This window comes from Tasmannia lanceolata, unplaced genomic scaffold (assembly GCF_043159265.1).
Source record: "Tasmannia lanceolata isolate RefF3 unplaced genomic scaffold, GAP_Taslan_0.1 ptg000006l, whole genome shotgun sequence".
Taxonomy (NCBI): Eukaryota; Viridiplantae; Streptophyta; class Magnoliopsida; order Canellales; family Winteraceae; genus Tasmannia; species Tasmannia lanceolata.
The window spans coordinates 31849229-31863376 of NW_027518683.1; the positions used below are offsets into that span (position 1 = coordinate 31849229).

Sequence of the window (14148 nt, forward strand, 5' to 3'; positions counted from 1 at the left end):
TTGATGAGGGATGGAAAGTCCCTGCAAAAACCTCATGACAAAGGAGCCCAGAATAGAAAACATATTCGCGCCCGCCCCTCCCATTTTTTGTTTGAGACAGCCCCTCGAGTGTATAAGAGTGCTCATAAATCATAATTCATAAACACACTCGAGGGGGCTGTCCCAGGGTAAGAAAAGGGGACGAATAAATAACTTTCCAAGAGGGTAAAAAACCATTTGGCAAACAGATGGAAGACCACGAAAGAAATTAAAAACCGAAAAAAAGGACGCTGCAAGAGCGAGATTTTACTCCCTGATTTATGTGTTAAACACTTAAACGTCTCTCTCTCTCTCTCTCTCTCTCTCGATCTCGACTATATCTTCAATGGAATGGAGGAACAACCGAAATCAGCGGTGGGGAGATTAGAATCATCGCTGTTTCAAATCTATCAGCAGCACCACCGAATCTCTCTCCAAATTCGAGACCAAACCGGTCAGTTTTTGTTCATCCCCTTTTCTTACTAATCCCCTTTCTAAGAACAAGCAGTCATTCCTTTTGTTTATTTATTTCATTTTTCTGTTCTAATTTCGCTTTTAAGTTTCTGCGTAGATCCATTTCCTCCTATTTCTTTGAACACCCTTCAAACCATTTTTTTTTCTATACGTTTTTTTCTTCTTCAAATAACTGAGACCTAGGGTTTGATAATTTCGTCTAGAAACCAATGTTACAACCACAGCCCCTGCATCTGCCTCAATTCCTCTTAGGAGCAATTTTGAACATGAAAGAAGAAGAAAGAGATAGATTTGGTTCAATTCGAGGAGAACCGACCTCCAATATTCAAGGCGTGATATCACTTTCCTTAAGACAAGATTCGCCCCCACTAGTAGTGTGCAAAGGGGATCCGCGAATTGCCTCCAAGATACAATGAAGCCCAGTAGGGAAGCCCTACTAATGTTTGATGACGCGTAGCACTAGCGGAATCAAACCCGAAATGCCCTTCCGAAATCTCAAGCCTTAGAGAAATCTCTAGATTCTGTTTCTGCAGAAAAACAGTATCTAGAACAGTAAACAAAAGAAAAACAGTATGTAGAAATACTTGGGGATTTTTGTAGGAGTGTAGAAGAGAGTGTAAAATCAGTCAGAATTGCCAATTCGATTTCTATCTGAAATGACTGAAGTTTGCACATTTTTATAGATCATCTGGTGTCTTTTCAGTGTGAAAAACACCTCTACAGGGCACCTTTCCAGAATGTTTGAAATCTGACCGTTAGATCGCACCCATTGATATTGAACGGTCCTGATCGATCCTAGATGTGACTGTTGGCTTGAGTAAAACCTCTCTCCAACCCAGTCATCGTTAGATCAACCATCTATGGTGTGGATCGCACCCCCTTGGCACATGACCGTTGGGGAAAGGGACACAACCCATTTGATCACACCCTTTGACCGTTGGAGTCATGGGCCCGTTGGGCCGACCGTTAGGCCCGAACCGAAGCCCAACCCAACTGAACCATTCGGCTTGATGGGCCTGCGAACCATTTGACCGGTCCACCTTCATCTTGATCCAACGGTGCAGATCAAATCTGGAAAAATTAAAGGCTCCAATCGCTCCTCGCGACGTTGCGTACGTGCGAAGTGCAAAGTGCGCCTAAAAAAGCGCCAATAAAGCGCCACTATGCGCCCTATAGCCCATTGCCCACGCCGCGCGCGCGCGTGCGCGTGCGCGTGTGCGAACGGTGCGTTGCACCGTCCCGCGGGTCCAACCATGGGTTCAACCCAATGTGCAATCAACAAGAGTTAGAAAAGGTAGTGCTTTATAAGCCCTTCTCTTTCTTTTCTCTCATCCGATGTGGAACTATCTTTTCAACTACACTTCTACATCCTTTTGTAAAAGCAAATATTTCCAAGAAAACATTTTCTTTTTCCCAAACGCTTTTGATAAAACATTTTCCAAAACACTAAAACATGTAATATACATGATTTTGAAAATGCAAAATCACTAACAATCCCCCACCATTTTCAAAATCAAAGAAAATTTTCTCATCAGGCTTGGAAATCTTATGCATAGATGAAGGTATCTCTCGATTTGAACCTTCACTTAGTGAGGACATATCAAAGTTAACCAGAATTGCATAGTAGACGTATCTTTGAACTAGCTATTCTATTTGGTTAACCGGATACGTCTCACACACAAGATTTCATCTCTTTGGGCAATTTCTAAAACCGACACATGTACTGGCCTTGTGTCTATATCTTGGTTTCGTGAGCGCTCTAGAGACTAGCCAGGTCTCATAGGAAGCGGCACCACTTCCACACTCACATAGGTAAGCTTATCAAGAGTGCCCCTGTAACTAAAACACTCCAACACTATGTTATAAGCCTATTAAGAGTTTAAATACTCAGCCTTCTCCTTTTAAACATTACAGGTACCAAGCACTTTACCTTGGGATGGCAAATAATACAGATTATAGTGCTTGCAATCACTCCATATGATGTACTTGGACTCATTGAACTCAAGACTTGATGTTTATTCAAGTGTTGAGTTGATGTTCCATCATTGGTGACTATTGGTTAATGGCTTTAACCCCATCCCTAATGATGTTTTACACACCAGATCTCTTGTAAGAGCTTTAGTGAATGGATCGGCCAAGTTTTGGCTCGATCTCACAAAATCAATAGTTACTACTCCATTAGTAAGTAACTCTCTTATAGCACTATGTCTAAGTCCTATATGTCTGGACTTACCATTATAAACATGATTATATGCCCTTGATAGTGTGGCCTGACTATCACAATGGACATAAATCGATGGCATTGGTTTAGACCATAACGGAATTTCCAATAACAAATTCCGAAGCCATTCCGCCTCTTTACAGCATGCTGCCAGAGCTATAAACTCTGCTTCCATAGTTGAAGTTGTTATGCATGTCTGTTTCTTAGAGGCCCAGGAGACTGCTCCCCCACCAAGGGTGAAAATCCACCCACTGGTTGATAAATGGTCTATACGCTCAGTTATCCAACTAGCATCAGAGTATCCTTCTATTACAGTTGGATACCCACTATAACATAAACCATAGTCTATAGTTTTCTTTAAATATTTTAAAACTCTATAGACTGCATTCCAATGAGAAAAACTAGGATTACTGGTAAACCTACTAAGTTTACCTACAGCATATGCTATGTCTGGCCTAGTACAAGTCATAGCATACATAAGACTACCAATTACACTAGCATACCCTAGTTGAGAGATAGTCCTGCCAGTATTAAGATACAACTTTATATTTGGGTCAAAAGGTGTTGAAATGGGTGAACATTCAAAATGGTTAAACTTTTTAAGAACTTTCTCAATATAATGTGATTGTGTTAGAATAAGACCATTGTCCTGTCTTATGATTCTAATACCCAAAATCACATCAGCTTCACCCATATCTTTCATATCAAAGTTTTGAGAAAGATATGATTTAGTACTTTGAATGCTTGCAATATCAGTACCAAAAATTAACATGTCATCAACATATAAACAAATAACAACACCTTTGCTGCCCTTAAATTTACTGTATATACATTTATCTGATTCATGTATCTTATAACCATTTGACACTAAGACTTTATCAAATCTTTCATGCCATTGTTTAGGGGCTTGCTTAAGCCCATACAAAGATTTGATAAGCTTACATACTTTATGCTCTTGGCCTGGCAGAATAAATCCCTCAGGTTGTTCCATATACACTTCTTCATCAAGTTCACCATTTAAGAATGCGGTTTTAACATCCATCTGGTGAATGTGAAGTTTGTATATGGAAGCAAGGGCAATCAACACTCTAATGGTAGAAATCCTAGCAACAGGTGCATATGTGTCAAAGTAATCAATACCGGGTTTTTGAGTAAACCCTTTGGCAACTAACCTTGCCTTAAACTTTTCTATGGTCCCATCTACATTGATCTTCTTCTTGAAGATCCATTTACATCCTATAGGTTTAGACCCAGGTGGTAGATCAATCAAAATCCAAGTTTTATTACCCATGATAGAATCCATTTCGTCATTAATTGCTTCTTTCCAAAAAGCAACATCTTGTGACTTTATGGCTTCTCCATAGGTTTGAGGGTCACTTTCTATGCTTAAGTTTAACAAGACAGAACCTTGGAGTTTTTCCCTTGTCCCTTCTACCAGGTAGGTTACAAAGTCAGGGCCAAAACTCCTATCCCTTCTATCTCTTGAACTTCTTCTTATTTTACTAGGTTGTACACTAGGTTCACCAACTTCTGTTTGCGATTCTAAAGGATGATCTACAGAAGTTGTAGGTTCAATTTCTTTAGGAATTGCAGTGAACCTATTTTCATAGAAAAAGGCATCTCTAGATTCAATTATGGTATTGACATCTATGAAATCATTAGGTTCTATAACTAAGAACCTATAGGCCTTACTGTGACTAGCATATCCCAAAAAGATACACTCAATACCCCTTTCACCTAATTTTCTTAACTTAGGTTTAGAGACTTTAACTATAGATCTACAACCCCAAACTTTAAGGTAACTTAAGTTTGGTTTCCTTTTCTTCCACAATTCATAAGGGGTTATATCAGATTTCTTACTTGGTACCCTATTCAAAATGTGACAAGCTGTAAGTAAGGCTTCACCCCAAAAACTTTTATTTAAACCAGAATTAACAAGCATAGCATTAATCATTTCAGTAAGTGTCCTATTCTTCCTTTCTGCTACACCATTTTGTTGTGGTGTATAAGGGGCAGAAGATTCATGGACTATGCCTACTGATTCACAGAAATGAGGAAAGTGATATTCACCACCTCTATCTGATCTGAGACATTTAATGCTTGTTATACATTGGTTTTCTACTTCAGTTTTATAAATCTTAAATTTTTCTAAAACCTCATCTTTATGACTAAGTAGATAAACATAACAGTACCTAGAATAATCATCAATAAATGTAACAAAGTACTTTTTACCTCCCTTTGTGGGAACACTATGTATGTCACATACATCACTATGAATTAAATCTAACAAGTTAGAAGTTCTATCTACTTTAGGAAATGACTTAGTGATTATCTTGGTTTGCATGCATGTTTTACATCTATCTACTAAGTCATTTTCATATTTAGGAATTAAGGTTAACTTAACCATATCATTCATTTTCCTAGTATTTACATGTCCTAAACGATTATGCCATAAAGATAAAGAAGAATCCAAAACATAAGCAAAGACATTCACTTTATTGATATTAAGTTTGAACATCCCTTCATACATATATCCCTTCCCAACAAAGGTACCCCCTTAGAAAGAATGAACTTGTCAGATTCAAATACAAGTTTGAAGCCATTCTTGTTGAGAATGCTTCCAGACACTAAGTTCTTTCTAACTTCTGGTACATGGTAGACACCGGTTAGAGTGAGTCGCTTGCCGGATGTGAACTCAAGTTCCACCTTGCCCTTCCCTTTGACTTCTGCTGTCGACGAATTTCCCATGTATAACACGCTTCCATCTTCAACTGTTTCATAAGTTGAAAACAGGTTCCTGTCTTTACAGACATGCATCGTCGCACCAGAGTCAATCCACCAATCATTGCCATCTTCAAGCATATTTGCCTCTGAAATCATGGCGACAAACTTTTCTTTGTCTGTTGGTGCACCCGACTTCTTATCCTTAAGAAGTCGGCACTCACTCTTGTAATGGCCTGGTTTGCCACAGTTGAAACAAGCACCCTTTCTTTTCTTATTCTTATTAGTATTCTTTTCAGGGTGTTTGTTTCTCTTCCAATTGTCTTTTCTTTGTTGGTTCGAATTCTTGACATTTTCCACCAAATGGATCTTAGAGGATACAGTTTCATTTTCTTTCTTGTCTCTGATTCTTGACTCTTCCTCAATCCTGAGGCATTGAGCCAAGTCTTCAATAGACATTTCCTCTTTCTTGTGTTTTAGACTTTTTCTAAAGTCTTTCCAATTTGGTGGAAGTTTGTCAATAATTGACGGGACAATGAAGGAATCATCAAGAAGGATGCCTTGCAAATGAATTTGATTAATTACATGTTGTATTTCATGTAATTGATCAATAACAGACTTATCATCTACCATTTTAAAATTTAAAAATTGACTCACAGTGAATTTCTTGCTACTGGCATCTTCCGCCAAGTATTTGGCTTCAAGTGCATTCCAGATTTCACTTGCTGATCCCATGCCTTGATATATGTCAAATAGTGTATCTGACATAGCATTTAGGATGTGCCCTTTGCAAATGTAGTCATCCTGTTCCCACTTCATCCTTGCACGAGCCTCCGCCAAAGTTTCATTTTCATTTGCTGGCGGCTTTAGAGTAGTGAGAACATGGACCACTTTGAGTGATGTCAAAATGAAGTGCAACTTCTTCTGCCAGCGCTTGAAATTTCCTTTGTCGAAACGTTCGAGTTTGACAAAGTCTTGGGTCATTTGACGAACTGAATAAAGTGCCATTGAAACAACAGTAGAATAATCTTGTCTTAAGATTGTTGGAAAATTTGTTGAGGGTACTGTTGATGATAGAAAACAGAAACTTGTTGCTTCAAGGCGTGATATCACTTTCCTTAAGACAAGATTCGCCCCCACTAGTAGTGTGCAAAGGGGATCCGCGAATTGCCTCCAAGATACAATGAAGCCCAGTAGGGAAGCCCTACTAATGTTTGATGACGCGTAGCACTAGCGGAATCAAACCCGAAATGCCCTTCCGAAATCTCAAGCCTTAGAGAAATCTCTAGATTCTGTTTCTGCAGAAAAACAGTATCTAGAACAGTAAACAAAAGAAAAACAGTATGTAGAAATACTTGGGGATTTTTGTAGGAGTGTAGAAGAGAGTGTAAAATCAGTCAGAATTGCCAATTCGATTTCTATCTGAAATGACTGAAGTTTGCACATTTTTATAGATCATCTGGTGTCTTTTCAGTGTGAAAAACACCTCTACAGGGCACCTTTCCAGAATGTTTGAAATCTGACCGTTAGATCGCACCCATTGATATTGAACGGTCCTGATCGATCCTAGATGTGACTGTTGGCTTGAGTAAAACTTCTCTCCAACCCAGTCATCGTTAGATCAACCATCTATGGTGTGGATCGCACCCCCTTGGCACATGACCGTTGGGGAAAGGGACACAACCCATTTGATCACACCCTTTGACCGTTGGAGTCATGGGCCCGTTGGGCCGACCGTTAGGCCCGAACCGAAGCCCAACCCAACTGAACCATTCGGCTTGATGGGCCTGCGAACCATTTGACCGGTCCACCTTCATCTTGATCCAACGGTGCAGATCAAATCTGGAAAAATTAAAGGCTACAATCGCTCCTCGCGACGTTGCGTACGTGCGAAGTGCAAAGTGCGCCTAAAAAAGCGCCAATAAAGCGCCACTATGCGCCCTATAGCCCATTGCCCACGCCGCGCGCGCGCGTGCGCGTGCGCGTGTGCGAACGGTGCGTTGCACCGTCCCGCGGGTCCAACCATGGGTTCAACCCAATGTGCAATCAACAAGAGTTAGAAAAGGTAGTGCTTTATAAGCCCTTCTCTTTCTTTTCTCTCATCCGATGTGGAACTATCTTTTCAACTACACTTCTACATCCTTTTGTAAAAGCAAATATTTCCAAGAAAACATTTTCTTTTTCCCAAACGCTTTTGATAAAACATTTTCCAAAACACTAAAACATGTAATATACATGATTTTGAAAATGCAAAATCACTAACATAGATAACATCAGCTGAATCTTCATTAACATTATTAACGGTCAATATACCCATAAACGTAAAAGACTCGACCACATGCCCTCAACAGAGCCCACGTTCTACTCCACTACCCTAACACAACACCTAATACATAACCACCTAACAGTCTCCCACTACGGCTAATCCATGTGGGCTTTATTTACCATGTAACAGAGAGAAATACGCACACATCAATCCCTCCCTCTTAAAGATCAACCTTGTCCTCAAGGTCTATGTCAGGATACTTGCTTACAATAGATTCATAAGTTTCCCAAGTAGCATCTGTTGCTGTAGCACCTTGCCAATGTATGAGAACTTCAGTAACAGTTTGGTTGTGTCTTTTAACCATTCTGCAGCCCATAATCTTTTTTGGAACACTATCGTCTGAGTCGTCAATCAGTGGAGAAGGGGGTGAAGACTGAATTACCACAGAAGCTCCCAACTTCTTCTTTAAGCAAGAAACATGAAACACAGGATGTATCTTAGGCCCAAGGGGTAGATCCAACTGATATGCCACTTGTCCTATCTTTTTAATTATTTCATATGGGCTGAAAAAATTTGGGGACAGTTTTTGAACTCTTCGAGATGCAACGGAAAACTGACGATAAGGCTACAATCGTAGAAACACCTAGTCCCCAACCGAATACTCCCTGTCAGTGCGATGTCCAGTCTCCAACCGAGTACTCCCTTTTAGTGCAATGGCTATCTGGATATCTCTTCATTTGTTCTTGAGCATGTGCGGGATTTTCCTTGAGAATTAACAACGTTTGATCCCTTGATCGTAACGAACTCTCTACCTCTTGCACCTTAGTAGTCCTTGGCACGTAAGAGAGTAAAGAAGGAGGTGGAGTTCCATAGACAACTTAAAAAGGTGATAGTTTGGTGGCAGAGTGTGCAGTGGTGTTGTAGCACCACTCAGCCCAAGCAAGCCATCTTCTTGTCCACTCATTAGGACGGTGACTACAGAAACACCTCAAGTACGTTTCCAAACATCGATTTAAAACTTCAGTTTGTCCGTCCATTTGAGGGTGATAAGAGGAACTCATCTTGAGTTGTTTCCTTGCAGGCGAAATATTTTCTTCCAAAAAGAACTAGTGAAGACCGGATCACGGTCGCTTACAATAGAGTTTGGTAAGCCATGTAACTTGAAAACATTGTCGATGAAAGCCTGTGCCTCTAGTACAGCTGAGTAAGGATGCCCCAAAGCGGTGAGATGTGTGTACTTTGATAATCTGTCCACTACCACATATATGACTGATTTTCTATGGGAGAGGGGCAGTCTCTCTATGAAATCCATAGAAAAGTCAGTCCAGACCCTATCTGGAATGGGGAGTGGTTGCAGCAGCCCAGCTAGAGATGTGTTATCTGCCTTTTGCCTTTGACAACTGTCACACTCATAGATGTATTTCTTCAAATCGCCACAAAGTCCTACCCAATAAAATGAGCTTCGAACTCTTTTCAAGGTGTTCTGATAACCCAAATGTCCAGCTGTAGGAGCGTCATGTGACTCTTGAGAATAAGGAACCGTATTGATGATGCTTAGATAACATATATCTTGCCTTTGTAAAATAGTATGCCATCATGTAGAATATATTTGCTTGAATCAAGATGTTGATTGTTGATTTTTGCAGTTAACTCTATGATGTCACCTTCTGTTTGATTCATAGCGTTGATGTCATCTACCCAAGTGGGCATTCGAGGAGACAAAGCTTGTATAGAAGCCTCATTAGTCCGTCGTGATAGAGCAACGGCAACAACATTCTCCTTTCCTATCTTGTACTCGATTTGGTACTGATAACCAAACAATTTGACGAGGCATTTTTTTTGTGCTATTGTGGCTATACGCTGCTCAAGGAGGTACTTTAAACTCTTTTGATCAGTCCTTATGATAAACTGCTGGCCAAGAAGATAGGGCCTCCATTTTTGCATGGCAACTGTAAGCGCCAAAAGGTCCTTTTCATAAGTTGACAGAGATAAATGCTTACCCTTCAAGGCTTGACTGAGGAAGGCTATAGGCAGACCAGATTGCATCAAAACGGCTCCGACGCCTCGTCCATATGCATCACATTCAACTACAAATGGTTGATTGAAATCCGGTAGTGCTAGCACAAGAGGTTGCGACATGGCCTTTTTGAGCTCATTAAAAGCAAGATTAGCTTCTTCAGTCCATTTAACATTATTCTTTTTGAGCATGAATGTAAGGGGAGCAGCAATCTTACCGTAGTCCTTGATGAACTTACGGTAATAACCTGTCAATCCAAGGAAACCACGTAAAGATGTTGGAGTAGATGGTAATGGCCACTCAAGCATGCACTCAACCTTAGTAGGATCCACCACGACACCCTGTTTGGAAATAAAATGACCCAATAATCAATCTCCTGACACCCAAACCTGCATTTGGATGCGGCATTGGTAAGGCAGATGGCATTACCAAGATCTAAAGGTTGTTTTTGGGGTATCTTCCTTACGGACATGGATTTGGTGACACTCGGACCTTAAATCCAACTTCGAGTAATGACAAGAGCCAAACAACTCATCCAATAATTCATCAACAACAGGTATAGGGTACTTATCTGTCACCGTCTGTCGGTTGAGTGCCCGATAGTCAATACATAGTCTCCAGCTCCCACCGGACTTGTGCAATAATATAACCGGTGATGAATATGGACTGGTACTTGGTCTAATGATACCAGATGCTAACATTTCTCGGACTAAGCGCTCAATCTCATTCTTTTGATAGTGTGGGTATCGGTAAGGCCTCACACTCACATGTTGGCTGTTGGGCTCTAAGGTAATGCAATGATCATGCGGACGAGAAGGTGGCAGCCACTTAGGTTCGTCGAATACATCGGTGAACTCATTAAGCATTTGTGTATATCAGGGTGCAACGCACCAATTGTTGGCATTTTATGTATGATATGCAACTGCAAGACAACTCCTTTAGTGCGCTTCTTCATTTACTGCTACAACTCTGTTTCCCCAACGACCATCATATTGCTGAGGCTGACTGTCCTTTGAAGATGTGTTCATTGCCATTGACTGCAAATTTCATCCACATTTTGGCAAAATCCCAAAAATCAGGCCAAGTTTTTGTAGCCAATGTGAGCCCAAAACTATATCAAATCCTCCTAAAGGCAAAACGAAGAAATCAGAAGTGATAGGCAAGCTTTATATATTAATGGCTACGTCTGTACACATACCCTCACTAGTCAATTTGTCTCCGTTAGCCACCATAACTTGATATTTATCTGCTTCATCTAGTTGTAGACCAACTCGAAGGACAGTTGCGTGGTCGATGAAGTTATGCGTGCTCCCGCAGTCCACCAAGATAAAAATAGGCTTCCAACAAAGCTAGTCCACCACTCGTATGATCTGAGGAGTATTAGATCTGATAATAGCCTGGAAGGAGCTCTCTGGTGGCTCCTCTTGAACCTGTTTGTGCTGGGATTCTTCCACAACCTGTACTTCTCCACACATGCCTTCATCCCTATACCCACCGATAAGGTAGAGGCGTGGCGCCTTGCAGCGATCTTCAGGTTGCCACTTTTCGTCACACTGATCATAGTCTCCTCTCACGCCGCTCACGCCGCTCCTGAGCTTCATTAACTGTGATTTTTTTTTACTGGCATTCCAAGGGGTTTTGAGGCAGCAATAGGAGTTGGGGCAAAAACGGGTTTATTTGCATCAGCCTTAATGTGTACTCGCTGAGCCATGAGCTTCTCCTCCTGCAAACGAGCGAGCCCGATAGCATCCATAAGATTGGTGGGACAAAACATTTGAACTTCGATTCGAATGTCTTCTCGTAAGTCGTATATGAAGCAACTCACATGGAAATTTTCGTTTAAACCCTCAGTTCGGTTAGTTAGGTGCTCAAACTCAGCCTGGTACTCACGCAAGCTACCTGTTTGTTTTAGCTTGGCTAGAGCACCCACAGAATCTTCATATTCAGTTGGACCGAATCGTGAGCGAGAGGTTTGGTAAGCTGCACCCAAGAGAGATTTCCTTGGGTCCTCTCATACCAACGGAACCACTGAAGTGCTTCACCTTGGAGGTGGAACGGGCAAGTGTAACCGATGCTCTTCGGCTGTGTTGTGATACGAGAAGAACTGTTCTGCACGATAAATCCAGCCCGACGGATCTCCTCCTTCGAAGATGGGGAAATCCAACTTAATTGAGCGACTATGAATGCCCCCTACAGACCAGCAAAGGATTTACCAGTGTCATGTCGTCCCATTTGGTTGTCGTTCCGGACACCTGCAACGATCAATCCTCCTAGGAAATTCATTCACGAACTCAAGCTTGGCATCTAGTGCGGCAAATTGCTGCATAATAGCATCAAGAGTTTGATCTTTTCGTTCGAATCTCTCCCTTATTTGCAGAAGCTCTTGAGCAAGGTTCTCTGATGGTTTCCCAGCCATGGTGTAGTCCGGCTCCGATACCAAATTGTTACAACCACAACCACAGCCCCTGACTCTGCCTCGATTCCTCGTAGGAGCAATTTTGAATAGGAAAGAAGAAGAAAGAGATAGATTTGGTTCAATTCGAGGAGAAACGACCGCCAATATTCTGAAATTTTAGATAACATCAGCTGAAGCTTCATTAACATTAACAGTCAATATAACATAGACTCTACATAACTACCCACAAAGTAAAAGAGTCGACCACATGCCCTCAACAGAGCCCACGTTCTACTCCACTACCCTAACACAACACCTAAGACATAACCAGCTAACAGACTCCCACAACGGCTAATCCATGTGGGCTTTATTTACCACGTAACAGAGGGAAATACTCACACATCAACCAATTTCAGAACCCTGAAGATATACTGTCACCAGAGATGTCAACTTCTATTAAAGAACGGAAAAGTAGAAGACTTTCGATTCGGCCTAGGATTGGCTAAACCATTTCGTCGTCAGTTTGTGTGCATGAAAATTGGTAACAGGAATTACCGTCGATGGAAGAAAGTAGAGCCTTTATAAGTTCGGATAGTTCAAAATTTTTTAGTGGGTGAAAATTGTTCTTATCACTTGGTTGATACATGGAGGATCGTGGCGCTACCAACTACCCCAAAACCAATTGGTGGTGGGAAAGACAACCATTATCTTTATTAAGTAGCACCATCGCGGCACCAGAGCATTGAGCATTCCTAGCACAAGGCCTAGGTCCACGCGGCCAACCTTCGATCTCGGTCCAGTACCCACCCAGCCCAACAATACACAAAATCAAGTTGTGGTTTTGTTTTGGAGGTTGTTGAGCTGGTTTTTTAATCAAAGCCTATTTGTTTGTTGTTGATGTGAAAATGTAAACATCTTGCCTTCCTATTTTGCTTAAACCGATGAGTAGAGGTTTTCTTCGTTTGGTGTTACTACCCTTGAGATTATGTCTGTGAAACTGAATGATCAGAGTTACTTGTCTTAGGTCTAATTTTTGTTGGCGGTAATATGACGTTTGGGTGGCAAAAGTGTCAAACGAGCCCCGGATGATCCATATATTTCAGAAGGGAGGCTGATGATATTTATTGTAATATCATGGTGGTTACACTACGTCAAACTGAAAAAAGACCTTTCTTTTGTTGAAACAGCAGAGAAAGTGCCACATGGTGTTGGGAGGGCCTATTTATAATTGAATAATATTGCAATAAAATTCCAACACCATCACAAAATTGCTCATGGCAAGGTGAAAATGAGGTTTTTTTTTTGATGGGTAAGCTGAGGTTAGGCAGACCCCAACCAGATTGTATTAATAAAGAGAAGATTACAATAAAATTAAGAGCAACCCCGAACCTATGGGGGGAGAGCAAGCAAAAACACAAGACAAAAAAATGCACCAAATTCAAAACCAAAAGGAGAACACAGAAGGGCCCAAATATAGCTCTGGAGGTTGAGGTGAAGAAGAAGTTGGGAAACTATTATAATGCAATGTGTGTAATGTTATACGAGTTGAGTCCAGCATTATGTGACGAGGAAATTCTACAGACACAACCAAAAGAAAGTAAGGGTTTTGAATCACTGGATGGGTTTGCGCCAGACTACAAATCTATTACAATCCAATTATGTATTACCCTTGTTGCATAGTTTATGTAACTTAGCATTGAGTGACGAGAAGCACCTCTCATCCATGATTGCCATATCAGACAAGATATTTAAGAAAAAGGACATGCTGATGTTGTTTGCTGTAAAGACCATTCAATAATAGGAGTTCAGGAGAAAAGGGTTGTCGTGAGCCCATCAACTCATACCGTGATTGACTTTATGAAACATGGGAGAGTGTTGAGTCTCTTGAGGGTCACCCTCGCAAAGTTCAGGCCAATTCCTTGAGTATGAAACATCCTTCAGTGATTGACATTATAGGTACGCTTGCTGTCTTACTGGTTCTTTGGACAGCTGCCTACAATTCTCATGACCCGATTATGACCGCGCTCATTCAGCAA

At 41.1% G+C, this 14148-nt stretch overlaps 1 protein-coding gene across 1 annotated transcript in view; it reads left to right on the forward strand.

Annotated features, from left to right (window-relative positions):
• The first annotated feature begins 225 nt into the window (after positions 1 to 225).
• BLOS1 (GCN5L1 family protein) overlaps positions 226 to 14148 on the forward strand; it is a 37661-nt gene continuing 23738 nt past the window's right edge. Inside the window, exon 1 of the mRNA XM_077383062.1 lies at positions 226 to 472. Within this exon, the coding sequence (XP_077239177.1) occupies positions 370 to 472 (103 nt within the window). The 5' untranslated portion in view covers positions 226 to 369. The remainder of the gene's footprint in view (positions 473 to 14148) is intronic.